Source organism: Lepisosteus oculatus, chromosome 24 (assembly GCF_040954835.1).
Source record: "Lepisosteus oculatus isolate fLepOcu1 chromosome 24, fLepOcu1.hap2, whole genome shotgun sequence".
In the NCBI taxonomy this organism is placed as follows: Eukaryota; Metazoa; Chordata; class Actinopteri; order Semionotiformes; family Lepisosteidae; genus Lepisosteus; species Lepisosteus oculatus.
The window spans coordinates 7,849,484-7,867,549 of NC_090719.1; the positions used below are offsets into that span (position 1 = coordinate 7,849,484).

At 38.0% G+C, this 18,066-nt stretch overlaps 2 protein-coding genes across 5 annotated transcripts in view; one reads left to right on the forward strand and one right to left on the reverse strand.

Moving 5' to 3' along the window:
• The window catches only part of miga2 (mitoguardin 2), a 54,056-nt gene that overhangs the window by 28,859 nt on the left and 7,131 nt on the right, over positions 1 to 18,066 (reverse strand). The gene's annotated exons all lie outside the window — the stretch shown is intronic.
• On the forward strand, positions 171 to 17,050 carry st6galnac6 (ST6 (alpha-N-acetyl-neuraminyl-2,3-beta-galactosyl-1,3)-N-acetylgalactosaminide alpha-2,6-sialyltransferase 6). 4 transcript variants are annotated; one of them, XM_015366884.2, is made up of 7 exons: positions 171 to 283; positions 7,571 to 7,648; positions 10,300 to 10,494; positions 11,683 to 12,092; positions 12,803 to 12,910; positions 13,171 to 13,237; positions 13,898 to 13,986. In XM_015366884.2, the coding sequence occupies exons 2-6, from the start codon at positions 7,625 to 7,627 to the stop codon at positions 13,229 to 13,231; spliced, it is 798 nt and encodes a 265-aa protein (XP_015222370.2). In that variant the 5' UTR covers positions 171 to 283; positions 7,571 to 7,624; the 3' UTR covers positions 13,232 to 13,237; positions 13,898 to 13,986. The 4 variants fall into 4 exon arrangements, 3 of the variants coding, with proteins under 3 accessions (XP_015222370.2, XP_015222371.2, XP_015222369.2); XR_011183488.1 differs by having other exon boundaries at positions 172 to 283; positions 13,155 to 13,237; positions 13,898 to 13,930; XM_015366885.2 differs by lacking the exons at positions 13,171 to 13,237; positions 13,898 to 13,986 and adding an exon at positions 13,608 to 13,852.

Here is an 18,066-nt window from a genome sequence, read left to right on the forward strand (position 1 = left end):
AGTCTTGCTAGTTTGTATACTGAAAGGCAACAAGCAGTCACCCGGTCCTCGCTTGAAGTAGAGACTTAAAATAGTGGAACACATTTTTTTCCATTTGGTCACATTGTACAATACTTGTTAGAACAAACCAGTTTAACACGGCATTGAATTGTACGTAGACTAGCTTTAGGACTCAGCGGATACTCGTCTCCTCCTGAAACAGGAGATGCTGGGAGGCTGGGTGACGCGTCTCGTCGTTTCAGCGAAAACGGAATGGATCAAAACCGATTAAGAAGCACAGATCGTAAGTTTCGCAAATGCAAAAATAAATGGTTTTAATTTCAAAATGTATTAGGGTTATTTTTAAACGCGTCGGATTATCAATGTTATCGTTGAGCACAACGGCGTTAGCAATGTGCCTCAGATAACGGTTATGAATTTCATCCCTATCTGTGCAATGCGAGTAGCAGCTATCCGGAGAGACCTGTGATCATAGTTCTTTCGAGTATCAGAAATGTTTAGGGTAGAATTTAAAGGCCTAGTCTGTAATATATTTATATTTTAATGTACAGCAAGAGCGAGTATTTCCCGCATGGGATTACAATTCGATGTGCGTCAGTATTATGATTAAGGCGGAAATGTAGTCATAATTAAAATTTTCAGATTTTTGATACCAGATCCTAGTTTAAAACATACTTGGGGTTCACTAAGAATTGGCAAAATGTTGCACCTTGTTGCCTATACATTGGGACTTCATAGAGTGTTTCCAAGATGTTTCTGCTAAAGCGAACTCTGATTCGCAACCAACCAAGGGTCTGAACCGATGTTATCGCTTACTACAGCTTCGTGGTTGTGCAACGTTGCCCGAGGCACGGATAAGAGACGCCGTAGTTTCATTTTAAGGCACTATGAATAATAGATGTGTGTATACATTTCTTTGGAAAGAAACATGTGTTCGTCATCAATTGATCACACCCTATGTAATATGGAGCCATTTAACTGGGGCGGCAAGCGTAAAAATAATTTATTACATACAAGGAATGTCATTCATCACATCTTCCTTGAATTATTTTCTAACCGATTTATCTGCTTACCGATTTATTTTGTAGATGGTTACCACTAGTTTATGCAACAGCTGCTTTGCAACACCTGACCAGAAATTGTATGTCTTACGCGATGTGGTCCTGCGCTCTGGATATTGCGAAACGTAGAATAAGTGGTTTTAATATTCCAGTTCTTACGGTTTTAAAGGTGACATTATGCATTTTAAAACTTGAGCGATCCAATATTGAAATTCTAAACATTGTATTGTCAGACATGGAAAAGTTCGGAAGCCTCAGTACTCAGTACCTGGAGGTCTTAGTGTCTTTTGGTTTTTGTTACAACCTAAGTTATCAATTAATCTAAGTAGTTTCTTAGATATACAGAATTTTTCATAATGCCATGAAGTTGGTTACTCCAACTATTTATTTCATTAAAGGTGACGCCACAGAGCCTCATTGGAAGCCTCAATATTATGAAGTTGATTAAATAATTAGATCAATTATATAACTAAGAGCTTTGCTGAAACTAAAACCTGAACACACTAGGCTCTTGGGGAACTGAGGGAGAGACCCTGTTATTACTGTTGGGGTTTGGGTTTCTGTTGATAAAACACAAATATCTTGGGAGAAAAATTAAGATGAGTTCAAATAAAATATTAGAATTTGTTACCACTCTTTTTAGTCCAGAACATAGTTGCTTCCTTTTCTTACAGAAAACATATATTGAATTCCTTACTACTCACATACTCACATTATTAATGTTTAGTGATAAGTGCTATGAGCTTAAGTGCTCATTGAGCTATTCAGTGGTGTTGAGTAAGCATTGGTTAATCACACTTAAACAACTCAATGGCAATGAACACCAGGAATAAGGATGAAGAAGCTGGTAGGAAGACGATGGGAAAATTCCATAGGTCTAATGCATATATGAAAAAATTAAATCACCTTTAAATCACCCATCTATGAATTGACTTAATTACTCTGCTCTCCTCCCCACTGATAGCTGATGTGTGGTGAGCGTTCTGGCGCACTATGGCTGCTGTCGCATCATCCAGGTGGATGCTGCACACTGGTGGTGGTGGAGAAGAGTCCCCATTACCTGTAAAGCGCTTTGAGTGGAGTGTCCAAAAAGCACTATATAAGTGTAAGGAATTATTATTACCTTTAAAGGTGGGTTTCCTTCTCACACAAGGAAGCTAATTTGTCCAGTTCTAGACTCAGTGGCCATAGTGAAACAGAGTTTTCATCATACAGTAGACTAAAAGATATCAACTGCATGTCAAAACATGCATATACAAATTTTACCTAAATATGGTGTATGTGTTCCTAGCATTTCATGGAAGAAATCAATCTATTTAATATTGCATTGCATCTGATTTTTACATCTAAGAAATTGACTGTGTATAGAATATTGAGTGGCAGTAAAACAGCTACTGCTAAAAATGAGAAAAACTAAAATTAGGCATCTAGTTACAAGTAAAAAAGGCAGTAAATTCCTGAGGTTAGAGTTCTGCATTTGTGATATTTTAAGAGTTCTTTGTAACAACCTTCTTTATAAGATTCTTCCCCTGAAAGCAAAGCTGACTTTCAGAATTCTTGAAATATAATTGATAAAATATGCTGCCATTACTGTTTTATAGGCATTATTTGTTATGATAAATATGAGGGAAGAATAATTTATTAGTACATGAATGAACAATAAAGGAGCAATCTATTTAAACGAAGAATGAAGAATGGGATTGCACCAGTCACCCTCAAGTAAAGACCAAAAGTACCAAAATAGCAGATTAGACCTGTAAGTTCAGTACTGAAGTCTGTTTTTAAATTTTTCTCATGTCTGACAGAACAAAGGAATTCTTTTCAAATACAACAGGAGCTCATTGTCTTCGGTGTAATTCACAGGAGGAAAAGACTGAAGCAGAAGTCAAAGTGCATGTATACACCCTGCTGTTTGGTGCAATTTGTGCCAGTCAAATCTCAACTCTGTGACAGGAGATGTTGAAAAGATATACAAGGCTGCAGGATTTTAGAATCTGAAACTCTGCTCCCATTAACTATGCAGGAGATAAAAAGTCTGACACTTTTTATATAAAAATATTATGCATTTCGATTTTTCTCAGTTGTTTTTTCTGTTTATGAGGTCACTGTGGATGCACTGTGGAATTAGAGACGAAGAGACACTAGGATACAAGAATGATAAGGCACAGAGCTTAAATTACCTTTCTGTGCTATTGAGGGATGAATTCACAAAATTACATGTTGTTGAGGAAAAAGCTAAAATTAGCAAGAGGCACAGAGACAGCTACATGACTAAATGATGAACAAACCGGGCAGTTAACAGTCCTGCCATACAAATACTGACAAGAGGAAGAAACAGACCAGGTTAATTACAGGAACCATGCACCAGCCTGCACTTCCTGAGTTCATTTACCGATTGAGAAAGAGTACAAGAGCATTGTTCTTTTACTTGAACTTGTTAGGGCGTGAATGTCACATCTTGATCTTGCACAGTTTATATACTGACTCTTTGCAATGATATAAAGCATGCCAATTTGCTTTTGACTTTAGCTCACTGTTCTGGGACTTTTACAAGCTAAAATCTGTCCAGATGGGCAAATCTTATGTTGAAGCCTTCTAGGATAGCAGGTAAAACCTCTGAATTCTTGAAACCATCAAGGGCAGTCTGTTGCTGCACTGAAAAAAAGCCATCTTTCATTATTGCATGTCTGTAACCTTGCCATATCTCTGGCTGGTATTGTTTTTTAGGTCCTTCTGCTTTGAGTCATTCTTGATCAGTATAGAAAATTCAAACCATAGCAAATGTAACCTAATAAAGAAGCAAGCTTTATAAAAAGTTTATTTGCAAGTGTGTATGTCCTTATTTAATTAATACATGGTAATTAGAAGGAAAAGTCTGAGAGAAAGTATGGGTCTGGCAGGATTTCTGTGAATTCAGATGTGCTGCAGGACTGGTATCTTTCATAAGTTGCCAGCTGGGCTGGCACAAACAGATGAGCAAGCTGTTGCCCTAAAATTATATTCAATCCAAAACATATTCAGAATTTCTCAACAGATGGGAGTTTTTAGAACAATTATATAACCTGTATTTTAAATCAAATGTATATTTCGTTTTCTGAAAGAGGAGGGGTGATGAAGACAATTTTAGTTTGGAATGGAAAAATGAACCTTTCCTGGTTTTAAAGCTTGAGTGACAAAAAAAAAAAACTTATCGATTTTCTGAAATAGTGAAGAAAACATTTAATAAACCAGTTCTGTTCCTGAAAACAATTACTTTAGGGGCATAGATTTTTTAGATAACCACCATCATTTGTAGCATTAACATGCATTACTGTCTTATATGATAACCCTGTATCCAACTACTCAGCATGATGAAAATATGAAATGATTGCAGCTCATTGACTACACTGTTGCTCATGAATGGTTGTGACCTGAAGCAGGCACCTGCACAGCTGTACAGCTGTGATTGGCTTTTCAGCTGCTCACTCAGAATGCTGGCCCTCGTACTCACTGACACAGAAAGATGTTTTAATATACCTTCATCAGTGGTTAAACAGTTAGTTTAATTTAGACTGTTGCTTGCCCTTACAGATGTAATTAAAATATTTCATATTTTTATTAACCTCTGTGAGTGTGCTGCCAATGCTCAATAAAACGTTAGCATATACTCAAAGAGACAGTCTTTGACTGTAAAAAGCCTGTCACAGAAATCATCTGTACAGCCAAGTAATTATGGCAGTACTGACTGAACACCCAGCCCTTTTCGCTGAACTTTTGCATAGAGCATTTACAATAATACTATTACATACTGGATTGTTTACAAGCAGTCTGCAAATGAAAACTGGGCTGCCAGTTGCTACTGAACAGATGGGGTCATGTAAAAGTGTACACAACAAAAGCAATGGTTTATTTTAAGAATGCACACTAGTGTATATAACCACTAGTTATAGTGGTTATAAACATGGACATGATGGATATGAACATGGACAGTTCATAGTTCTTCTCTAAAGTTTCACTGGAAATTGATTATATGAATTGACTGTTGCTACTGTAGCTTCCTGTTTGAATGCCACATACTGAACTTCAGATACTGTATCAAAGGGCGATTGATCCCAAGTGGAGTTAAGTGCAGATAAAACAAGTAATGTGTAGTATAGAGGAGATCAGGAACTTCCTATTTTGCTGTGATTGCTTATGATAAATAAAAACTTTTGGAATGTTTCTGTTAGCCATGGTGGTCGAAGAAATACAGCTTCAGAACCCACTACGTGCATGTGCAGGGAACTGGTTTCTTACTGTTTATAGTAACATTTATACGTTTACAGTTTACATAAAATTGAACATTTTGTAAAATTATGTTTTGCGACACACATTAAAACATAATAGCGGATGTTTACACACTCAGTATAAATGAAAAATATTATTTCAATCGTGTAAAACACTACTTGGTATTGTTTGGATCTAAAAATCACAGCAAAATAGAATCTTGTGTCATTATCATTTATGTTGAACTTAATGTTTGATATCCTAAAAGAATAAAAGTCTTTTTATAGTTGTATTTCTTTCAGTGTTAAAGTAGTTCCCCATTGTGAATCCATGCTTGTTCTTTGCAATAAGAGAAAAATTATTGCTCCGATTCGATATTTAACTGTGTCACATCATAAAACAAATCGGATAATATGATAATATACGTCTGCTAAAGCTCAATCTGTTTCCTCGTGGGTTTCATGTGTAATTTAGATACTGCAGAAACAGATTTACAGTTTTGTGTATTATTAAATGAGATGCATGTTATCTTTTGGGGGTAATGTACAATGTTAATTCTTTTAAGGAACTTTATTCCATTTGTCAGGTTAAGAAGCACAATGCCAGTACTGTTCTTATTTTCTAGAACAGTATTCACTAACAAACAAGCATGTTGCATGTGTGAACTCGACAGTTCGCTGTAACAGACGTGTGTGTAAGAACTTAATTAGCTTAAGCACACAGCAGTTTACCATTAAACCACAAAGCCCAGCTAGAAAATCCTTTAGCTTGCCTCTGCTGTTTTTTCTCATTATTATGTCACCTGCCACCACTAGTGATGGCTGATCGCAGGAAATCTGGGTGTTTTTTTAATGTGATAAGCTCAGGGCAAAATGAAGGACATGAACTATATCAAGAGGATGTGTAAGAAAAGTTAGTTAATCTCTCTGAATGGGATTTTCCATCAGATATAATTGGCTTAGCAGCCCTTAAGTTTCTATAAGAAGCTTTATCTACAGCCTGGCCTGTCAAGAGCTTTAAGTTAAGAGACAAGATAAATACAGGGGGGTGGATGAAAGTGTGAGGAGAGGACCTCTAGTACATTAACTTATTCCAGGTGTAACTAGTTTTACAAACAAGTACAGTTATCACTGTAACTGTAACGTTATGACGTTATTTTATTACAATGTATGAGTTTAGCCTGAAAAAAACTGAAGAAAATATAACTTTATGCTTTGAAAGCAATATCAGAAAAAAAACAAACAATAGACAAAAATAAGGCTTTGACTGAAACACACAACTTTGGAGCAAATATAGATAATTCCTTTTCCCAAGACGCATAGCAAATGGAAAACAAAGTCTTTTATGACTTATGAGATAGCATCAGAGCACCACACTGTCAGAGAGTTCCTCTCCAATACTGTGTTTTTTCAAAGTCATACAGCGTGTATATTGACTGACAAGTCATTTTGGGTATATTTTAGACAGTAGTGATGTGGAGAGTGATTTGTGTTTATAATGTTACTTTATGCTTTATTACTTTATGCTTTATGCCAGCAGTTCATTTGTACACTGTATGCTGAACATGTATTTTACAAGCAAAGCATTCTAAATATAAATCATATCATAAATATTATTATCATAAATCGAATCTTGTGCATTCAGAAGATCTATATGTTATAAATTAAACAGTACTGATTTCAATTCACCGGCTCTGATATGCTCTGATTTCAGGAACTGTAGTACATAATAAGTCAATCATTAGTGTCTGGGTCAGTTCCAGGCAGTGAAGGCCTTCTGTTGAATATTCTAAACTGACCGATAAGCCCAAGGCTAGTATTGTGTGTTTTGTACAACTCAAAGACCTTCAACGGCTTCTGACAGAGACACAAAAAACAATTCATTTAAAGAAATCATCAATTTGTTTAGAACAAAAAGTGTTTTTCCTCAAATTCTGAATCAGATAAACTATACAAACAAATAAAAATCGCAAAAAGATTATAAGCAAAACTTGCACATTGCACTATTATTTGTTTGGAAAAAATGAATGATATCCATCAGAAAGTAAATCACAAAAGCAGGTGCATTTATATTCAGATTAGAACACCTTGAGAAAATGTATTTACATTTACAGTTAATATTCCAGATCATGATGTACCAATTAAACATACAATCTGGTTAATTCCTCCATCCAGGACACTATTATTTGGCACTTGAAAAGTTGTCCAGTTTGAAGATATAATGTCAGAATATTAATTTTTTTAATTTATCTTCTTTTTTTTCAGGAATGAAGACTGAACAAGTGAAGATGGGATTGTAGTCCTTGCACAGCAAGCAGAATGGCACATAGGCGTGGGGATAAGGTAATCTTTTAAACAGAAAACTGTATTCAATGGTTGTGTATAACAAGTCCCATCTTTTTAATGTAGCAGGATTATATTCTGTATATTCATCAGCATCACCAAAAGCTACATAAATAGATTTAATCCTCTCAAAACAAATGTATTCATTGTATAGAGCTCAGTTTCTCTGTAGTAGATACATTTATTTAATTGTAATGTGACCTATATATATATACTGATGGAAAAAACAAACGCAACATTTTCTGGAATGAGAATACTACAGTTATAGCTTATGTGCTTTCACAAAAGGTTGTCGATTTGTTTTAAGCACTCTGACCAGCAAGACAACTTGTGCAGTGAGGCATTGCAACTTGACAATCACATGAAAGCTTGTTAGGTGCACTTTTACCCAACGACATCCAGGTGGAACAATGCCTGATCAAGTCACCTTTAAAAGGGCCTTAATTCACAGCTTAGGTCACTGTAAGAAAAAGGCCCCACTTAGTCAGTTTTCTGAGCATTCCATAGTGCTTCGAATCTCACCAGATACATGGGCAGGCATGACATGTGCCAGCATTGCCAAATATTATGGAGTAAGCTGCTCCACTGTGTCCCGACTGCAGAGAAGGTTTCAGCAGACCGGCAGGACAGAATACCATCCAAGATCTGGTCGCCCTCAAGTGACCACACCAGAGCAGGACCGACACATCAGACTGGTCCAACTGAGAGATTGTTTCGGAACTGCCACCTGTACTGCTGCTGAAACTGCCAGCAGACACAATGACCACATCAGTGACAGGACAGTGAGGCTCCATGCTGCTGGCCTTAGAGCAAGGTGACCTGTCAGAGGTCCTCTGCTCACACCTCTTAGATGTCACACCCAACTGGCTTGGGCCAGACAGAGGCTGTGATGGACTCGTCGGCAGTGGCATCAGGTCCTCTTCACAGATGAGTCACTCTTAAGCCTGTTCCACGCAGACAGGAGGGCCAGAGTGTGGAGGAGGTGTTTCTTTTTTCCATCAGTATATAATTCAGATCAGTTATAACATATGATATATATATATACGTCAAAACTATACAAGCATTTGTGCCATTACATTTGTAAATATAAATACAGTACCATCCTGTGGGGGTGCTGTACTGGAAGATGCTTCAAGAAAAGCTATGCATCTTCACAAATATTTATCTTTCATTTCCTTAAATGAATTAAATAATAATGTTCATGATTTCAGTTATAATCATCCTAGTTTACCAAGTAGAGATATTAAAGATTCTTGCTTTTATTAAGTTCACACATCCATTTTAAGGGTTTATAACTAGTGCCTGTTTATTTTTTATTTTATTCCATTTAGTGTATGTTTGTAGTCACTGGCAAACAACGTGATTTTCCTTGTAGTGCAAGTCCTTTTAGTTTTTGTATATTAGATAATGTACACATCCCTGTATTTCTGCATTAATAAAAAAGCCTTCCCTTCAATAAAGCAGAATGTTTACATCCCTGTTTATACTTTATGTCTACCATTATAATTGTTTATAATGTTGTGTTGTTTTAATTCATAATCAGTATTCTTTACAGAGGATTATACTCAGAGGCCCACACTAGTGTTGTTCAAACTGTTTCTGCATATACTGTAGATATGAAATCTACATGTGAAAGTACATGTGAAAGTAGCTGGTATCAGTGAAATGTAGCTGGTATCAGTGCATAAGATGAAACACCAGTGTGGAGAAAGACCAATTCTAATAATTCTCTGCATTTATATTGCATTTTTATAGCAGAATAGATAGATACAATACTAGCCTGTGCTGGTGGGTGACCACTATCTTGTGTGGTATCATTTGCAACCTTATATATTCAAAACTATTGTTTATTGTAGGATCACCTGTTATGTTTTTAATATATTCCACCTAATTTACTATCAACAGTTGAGACTTTATCCCTTGGCTCACAGTGACAACAGCTGTGCCTGCATGGTGAGACTGAGGAACAGCAGACAGGCTCCTTTAAATTGCCAGTCCATTAAGGTGTTCGTCTTTGGACATGTTGCTAGTTTCACCCTGACATGCAGGATGGTCTGTCAACACTCACTGATAGCAGCAGGCACATGGGAGCTAACAGGAGTTGCTGTTTCTCTGGGTGCTGAAAGAGCTGAAGTGTTGCCTAATGACAATATAACAGTCATACCAGGAGACAAACATTAATAATACAGTAGTTCAGCATGCATATGCTGCAAAGGAACAAGTAATAGGTTTATTCCATGCTGAAAAGAGAAGAATGAAAACACAACGTTTCGGCCGTGGAGCCTTCAGAAGAAACGTGTTTTCTTTCTTCTCTTTTCAGCATGAAATAAACCTATTACTTGTTCCTTTTATAATTCAGTTCCTTTAGAAGACCTTTTTTCCATGGTGATTTATACTGAACTATACATCAACAACTGTCGCGTTGTTTCGCATGACTGATCCCAAGCTTAACTAACTTGATCTGGGTTAATAGAGCATGTCAGTGGCAGAGCAGGAAAATGAACAGGAAATCTCATGGTAACGAGACCTCTTTCTCAGTTACAGAACCGCCTAGATTAATGTTGATGAAATACTGAGATATTCAAATTCTAAAAGTGCTTGACAGGCTGTATATGCTGTGTCTCTTACATGTTGCCTATGAACTTGTATAGCAGGGGCAGCAAAGCCAGAAGATAGTCATCTTTGGGGCCATCTTCCTCCTCACGACGCTGCTCATCCTCTATAACTCCAACACTGGCAACGACAGCTACAACCCACTGCGAAACGGCCATCACTTCACTGTTCGCTCCACTGACCTCAAGAAGTGGGCGTCTGAGGATGGCTACATCTCTGTATATGGGAACAAGGTACAGTATAGGATTGTAGCCCACATGTGAACTATTAGACATTATATTAACAACCACCATCGAGTCATGTGTTATGACCCTCATAACAGCGAGAACATCTTGAAAAGGACGGGACATGGATTCTGCAAGGCTGTGAAGCGCAGCCCAGGCTCACCCCTCTGATAGATCCATGTTTTCATGTTTAATTTTTAAAGATGAGATGTGCTTTTCCCTCGCGTCGAGTTTATGCATTCAGGAGAGTTTATTCAGGTGGATTTAACCGACTCCCACACTAAAATAATCCTGACTTTAAAAAAATTAGATATTTAAGAAGCTAAAAATAAGGGAAAGTGTGAAATGCGTAGGACCTCCCTTAAGCCCTTTTGTGGATGGGGAAGTATATTTACATGTGTAGCCGGGATATCGAAAGAGTGAATCCCAGAATCTATATTTATAGCAAGACGGGAGCAATCTGGGTTTAGGCACATCATGGAAAATAAACCATTTTTTAAATGGAAAAGAGAGTCCCCTGCCTGAAACATTGCATCACTACATTTCTGCAGATATACTGCTCCTTAATGAACAGAAAGCTAGACAATTGTTTATATTAACTTAATACTTTTTAAACATTCATTTCAACACCTTGTCTTAATTGTACTGTATTTGTGTTTCATTTGGACTATTCTCTGCGTTAATATGTTGTCAAAAGACACAGTATAAGGTAGCATGTTTTTTTCCTCAAAATGGTCAAGCAAAGATGTTCAGTGAAGAAGCCTACTTGTAGATTTGTATTCTCAGTGGAGGAACCTGTGATGGCAGCTGTTACTGAAGAATGTTACTGATCAATAGGCATGACTTCATGACTTACTCTTAACTGGTATTGGGAGCAGAGAGGTGCATGAGGATGGATTATTGAATCTCATTAACTTTGCACTGAATAGTTGGTTTTATTAATTTTAAGGTGGGATGTAAGTAGAGTGAATGGAAAGATCTGGCATACACGGAAGGAAAATGATTTAAGTGAGACCTGGAAGCAATGCAGGAATCAGCAGAAGCTAAGAAAAGAGCTCCGAGTGTCATTTTAGAGCCATTTCTGAAGCGAAAAGTAGGAACATCAGTCGACAATTTTTGCCGACAAACACTGCGATTTCTATGGCCTTGCTCTTTAAAGCAAAAACATACCAGGTCATGCAAACTGTCTTTTCCCAGACCTTGAACCTTCACTGTAGGCACTGCGCCTTGGTGACAAGCTCAAGCCACCTACTGGGAAGCAACGTAGGCAACGAGATCGACCAAGCGGACTGCGTGATCCGTATGAACGACGCGCCCACGACGGGCTTCGAGAGGGACGTGGGGAACCACAGCACGGTGCGGGTGGTGGCGCACTCCAGCGTGTACCGCCTGATCCGTCGGCCCAGCGAGTTCCTGAACAAGACCCTGGACCCTGTGCTTATATTCTGGGGGCCTCCTTCCAAGATTGGCAAAGAAGCCAAGGGCACGCTCTTTCGCCTCATCCAGAGGGTCAGCATGGCGTTCACCAATCTTTCTGCCTTTATCATTGCTCCCAAGAGGATGCGCCAGTTTGATGACCTCTTCCATAAAGAGACCGGAAGGGACAGGTAAGAGACAGCCTTGATGTCTCACGATGCATTTGAAAATGAATTAATCCATGTCTGTTGCAACCACTGTGGCGTTACACAAGGTGTGTTCAGTGTGGAGGCGGAGCCCTGGAATGACGGCCATGTGTTGCCTTAGCAACGACAGCTGACCTGGCTAATTTAGGACAGGCCACAGCTGGGGAGGCCTTTTAAGACACACTGAGCACTTTCCTGGAGGGACGAACAAGCAGGACTCCAGTCCTGGTACCCCAGTAAGGGGTAATTTTTTTCTCATCCCTCCGGGGAAGTGCTCAGTGCGTCTTAAGAGGCCCTTCCCAGCTGCGGCCCGTCCTAAATTAGCCAGGACAGCTGTCAGCTTTGTGTCGTTACAGGTCCCACGTAATGCCACACCGTCTTTCTATTGTTCAGATTTCACTGGACCTAGAAGATCGATTTAACCCTTTATTTTCATATATGTACAGTACTAACTGGCCATGCAAAGAGATACAGAAAAAAAAGTATTTCTGGTGCAACACAAGATTAATTCCTTAATCCCTGTTTCTCTCTCAGACTTTTGGTTTTTTGCCTTCCATTTTTAAACTTGTAGCTGTGCTTTCATTCTCTCTTAAAAGCCTCAAAGCTTTTCAAAGTTAGTCAGGGGCTCCCAGTCTTTGAGACTGTGTACAGTATATTCCCTACAGTGCATGTGTCCCAATTTTTCTCCTGCGCAGGGAAAAGTCTCGATCATGGCTGAGTACCGGATGGTTTACCATGGTGATTGCCATCGAGATGTGCGATAGTGTTCATGTATATGGGATGGTTCCACCACACTACTGTAGGTAAGATGAAGTGCTTTGAATCAGTTCAGCAAAGAGGAATCAATAGTACAAAGTGTAATCTTCACACCATTTATAAAGGCATTAATGCGCTATAAAGAGGCAGCATAGATAGAACAGCAAAACTCTGTTTGTATATAATGCACAGTACCAATACCGTATGCACAATTACAATTAAAACACGCCTTCAGATATGCCTCTGAGCAAGATTCTGCCCTGCCCTGGAAGATTAACCTTTTTATTTTAGTTAATCTCTCATCCAGAAATTCCAGGGTTTTGCATCATCAAAGATGTCCTGTCAGATGCATGCTGACCAGGGTGTGAAACAAGGCAGGTATTGTAGGAGCCATGTGGTGTTTTAATTTTTGGTTCTATTCTTTTGAAATCAATCCTGTAAGTACATGGTATAAATTGTTGTTTTGTTATTACGTAAATTGCGTCTATCCCTTTAAGACGGCCAGTGATTAGTGTTGACTAATCACTAATGTTCATTTGTGTAAATTCTAGAAATGTCTGTGGCAGTGGAAAAAAGAAAACAAAGAGTGGCCCGGTTTCTGACGTGCTTGTGTAGATGCCTGTTTAGTTTATGTGAGCTTTGTGGAATAGTTTGGTATTGTGGAAAACTCTGCCTTTTTGTTTTGCTAATGAAACCATCGTGAATGTGAATAAAATACATTTTGTTTTTTTAAACCTGGCGAAGTTTATGGTGGAGTCTGCACAAGCGCAGTCAGCCATAAGCTCGCCTTTCTTACAGTGGACTGTGGAAGCTACCCAGAATGTATGTCGTGACAGAAAAGGGGAGGGTCTTGCGCCATGAGCAAAAACAACTTTCTAATTCAATAGTAGTCTGAGGAACAACAAGGAGGGAGAGAGAAAAAGCTGTCTATAATAATGATGGAAAAATCGCTGGACTGCTTGCTTAGTTAGCAATGGATCCAGGGATTTGAAGACAGTGTGGATGAAGAAATCTCACAGTCCTTACTTTTGCAGCAGGAGACCCCAGCCCAAAAAGATCCCATACCACTACTACGAGCCCCGCGGGCCTGATGAATGTACGACCTACATCCAGAATGAGAGAGGGAGGAGGGGCAACCACCATCGCTTCATTACCGAGAAGCAGGTGTTCGCACGCTGGGCCAAGCAGTACAACATCACCTTCTCCTACCCGAAGTGGTGACCTTATGCACAGGAGGTGTAGTAAGAGGGGTGGAGGAGGGGTGCAGACACCCTCTTCAATCTCCCTTTTCCCCGGTCCGCTTCACACTTGCAGCGAAGGCATTCCTGAACACAGTCAACGCTCTGTGCTCAGCAGGTAAAACCCTACAATCTGAGCATTATTGGAGAACACTGAACACTTTGCTAGCTGCTGCAGCACCTTTTGTGATTCCCCTGAAGGCATCGCGTTATCTGATTTATGCTGCAGGTATTTGCCGATAGTTTTGTAAAATAAGAATCACAGGAGTCTGTTGTTTTCATAAAAATGTATTTTTGGCATATTTATAGTTCTTTGTAGAAAAGACCACAGAAATTGGGTATTTGTATTTTTGTCTAAATCCTCAATGGAATTTAAATGTATTGCTGCAAGTAAGGATTGTTTTCCTATTTTCCTAGAAACTCTGTATACAGAAACTGTGCTACAGGTTACAGTGACCTTTTGCACCACAACCAACTATAAACATTTTTCTGTAGAGATGAAGTATCTTTCTTAAAATATTTTCATTTTTATCCCTTTTTGATACAATGGCTTTCATTCAGAAACGGTCGGTTGTTTTCTTTCTCTGCTTTTGAAAATCTCTAGGAAACAAGGGCGTTTGAACACAGTCAAGCTTTTGGTTTTTAGATTTCACACAGCGTTCAGCTAGTTCTAAGACAAAAGCTGCTTTTGTGTTTTGATTTAAGGCGCCCACTAAGAGAGCTACATGATGTCTGGCCTGACACAATGCAAGTCACGAACAAGTAAAAGCAGACAACTTATGGGTATTTTATAGTCAGTGTTACAAATTGTTCTTTTTTTTTCCTCATCTCTCTACTGAACTGTGTGGTTAAGGTGCACTGCTCAGTTCAGCTCCTACTGTAATGATCTCATTGGCTGCCTTAAAACTGCCATTGTTCCTTTACAGTACTGTCCAAAACAAAGGTTTTGAATAAATCAGACAAAGAAGAATGTACAGTATAATGAATGTCAATGTTTTTCAATATTGTTCAATATTGTTGTAAACTACTGTATATAATGAAGTATATTGTTTTATTGACATAGTAATGCAGTTTTCTTCAATGAAAGAATGAGTTTGACTTTTATTCTGTATGCAGAAGTGCAAATGCTTTTTGTCTGTATATGTAAGGTTCATAAGGAGCTGTAGAAACAGTTGCAATTGAGAGGAAGCCATTTGGCCAATGTAACCTACAGTATTTAGTAGTTAGCAGCTAATTTATCCTAGGATCTCATCCAGCTGTTCCTTGAAGGAAGCCATGATAATGAGTGCTGTGTGGGAGTGTGTTATGGCGTGAAGCTGTAGCTTTACACAAAGCTGTACTGAAGAATCTGCAGCTGTCATCTATGGTCTCATATGTACCTCATATTTGTACCAAATTTAAATACAATACTGTTTTCACACGAGTTTTGAAAGCTCACATTGTAGTTTCCTACAAATTTATTCACACATCTGAAGCAATGTAACCGAAAGTTGCTTTAACAAATGAATTTGTAACTAACTGTACAGTTCTAAGGACCCTCTAGGGACACATTTGTACTACTGAAATGAAATACACTGTTCTATCGTGCTTTATTACATACTGGTTTCACACTGTTTTAAACTATAAGCTTAACTCCAAGTGGTATAATTTTTAAGACTGAATTCTTACTGCAAAAACTGCCACTTAATCTTGAGTATGTGGTCCTGAGGTGTGTTATGGAAAACAACACAAATGATGCCAGACTGCAATATTTGTAAAAGGCCTTTCTGAAAATAAGTCCGTTTAGCTAGAAATTTCGGCTTCACTGTTAACACAAAAACAAAATGCATATTACAATTTATTGTGAACATGTGCAATGTAAGGAATTTACTGAAACACTTTAAAAACATAATACCATATTCTAGTTAAACAACTGACAGGGTAGTGTAAGGTTGTTTTATGAAGTTTAGGCAGTATTTCATTGTGAACCTGTTTCTGACAAGGTTATATGGTGCAACAAGTCCCTCTGAAAGTGATAGGTACCAGCCTTAACTCAACTATAAGTACAGTATGTAAACAACAAGGCTCAGACTGGCAGAGCACTGTGATCCCATATTGGCACAGGAAAGTTTGCGTTATCTTCTATGTGTAGGGATAAGGATATCATACTGATGTTTGTGTTGCTGTAACAGGTCTGCAAATATTGCTATCATCATGTTATACATTGATCTTACCAAATAGTCCAAGTTATCAAGTTTGTGGTCTGCAGACCTTGTCCCTTGTTCTCAAGGGAGAATTAACAAAAGAGTTAAAAGCTTAACGCACACAAGCAGCTACTGCAAGCACAAGCAATTTTACAAAGTAAATTGTCTTTGACAGAACAATATGTGCAGCTGTTCTACCATGATTCGTAAGACATGAGTCCTAACTCTTTTGCCGATTTTATACAAAATAAAATGTCAAGTTAGTCAGCACTGTATGATGAATATGAATAGTAAGGGGTGGAATTACTTTGTTTCTAAAATGTGTCAGTGTTTTAAACGCACAATATGTGTGGAAAGGAACCTAAAGGTATAACTCAGGCCTTGAAATGTATATTTCAAAATGCTTCTGCTGCTGCTCACCTTTAGGGGCTCGAAAGATGTGGCTCCTGACTACATCAGTGAACAGGTAACACCCCAGCCCTTTATTTTGGTCATCTCTTCAGATTCTGGATTTATTTCGGTACAATTACGAGACATTGAGCCCCTTGAGGGACTGTGCTTTCTGTGCTGTTGCTCCAAAGTAGAATGATCTTCCAGCCCCTATTAGAACTTGCAAGTCCCATACCTCTTTCAAATCCCATCTTTATTTATTTTTACTGTATTCATTTATGTGTATGTATCTCAGTTTTTTTTGCCTGGTTTTAAGCACCTAAAGATGATGTGTCATGAGAGACACTGTATAAAATAAAGATGATAAAATCCTAAACTTCAGTCATGTACTCTTTTTTAATAAAAAAAACACTGCTCAAGAATATAATTGACGCAATATAAAATACAACACTACAATTTTAAATAGCTTGTGACATTAATGAAATTCTAAGAAGCCCTCACAAGAGTTGGTTACGAAATACATATAAATAATGTACGTATATTTATAAAGGGAAAGATCATACAGATGGACCATTATGTTTTTAGAATGTACAGCAAATTAGCTCAGTAAAATTATGTTGAAAAAAATAATATGAGTTATTGAACTCCAGCACATTTTGGTGATCTGTTCACACATAAACTTTTATTCCTAGGCAAACACCCGATATGACATTTCATATAGAGTTGCAGACTGTTAATTAGCAAAAATGTTACTAGACTTTTTATATGGAAAATTCGGATGTTGAAGAAGCACAAAGATGACTTGGGTTCTATGAGGTTTGTAAAAAACACTGGATAAACTTGCTGAAGTCTACACATAATCAAATGATTCACCCTTCAGTTTGTTCACTGTGTTATTGCTGTTCAGCTAAATTTACCAACATGTCATGTATTCTGTTTCAGAACTTTATTGAACATGAATATGTCGTAGCAATATTAAGAATTCTCAGGAAATTAACCAACTTTAGACGAGGGGCACCAATGTGGTCGTAATTGTGTAGTGTTCCAGGTACAGGGCAAACTTTGACACTTAAATCAAAGGATTTGGAACCAAAGGGCTTAACAACGATCACCAGATGACCTGTTTTCAAGTTCTTTCTGTCCTTTTTGTCATAGAATAGAATGGTTTGTCTTGGCTGGTGGAATAATCACGGATTGTAAACGCAGCAAGACAGCCTCTAAAATGATTGCCACTATTCATACAAAAGATAACAGTTTTATAAATGAAGCCCATCACCTTTCTTGGTTCAGCTTTCTTGATCCACCAGAACTGTATTGATGTGGGATTTAACCCTTACAGAGTAACATTTACTCACTCCTGGGCACTCTTAAGGTAGGTCCTTGTCAAACGTT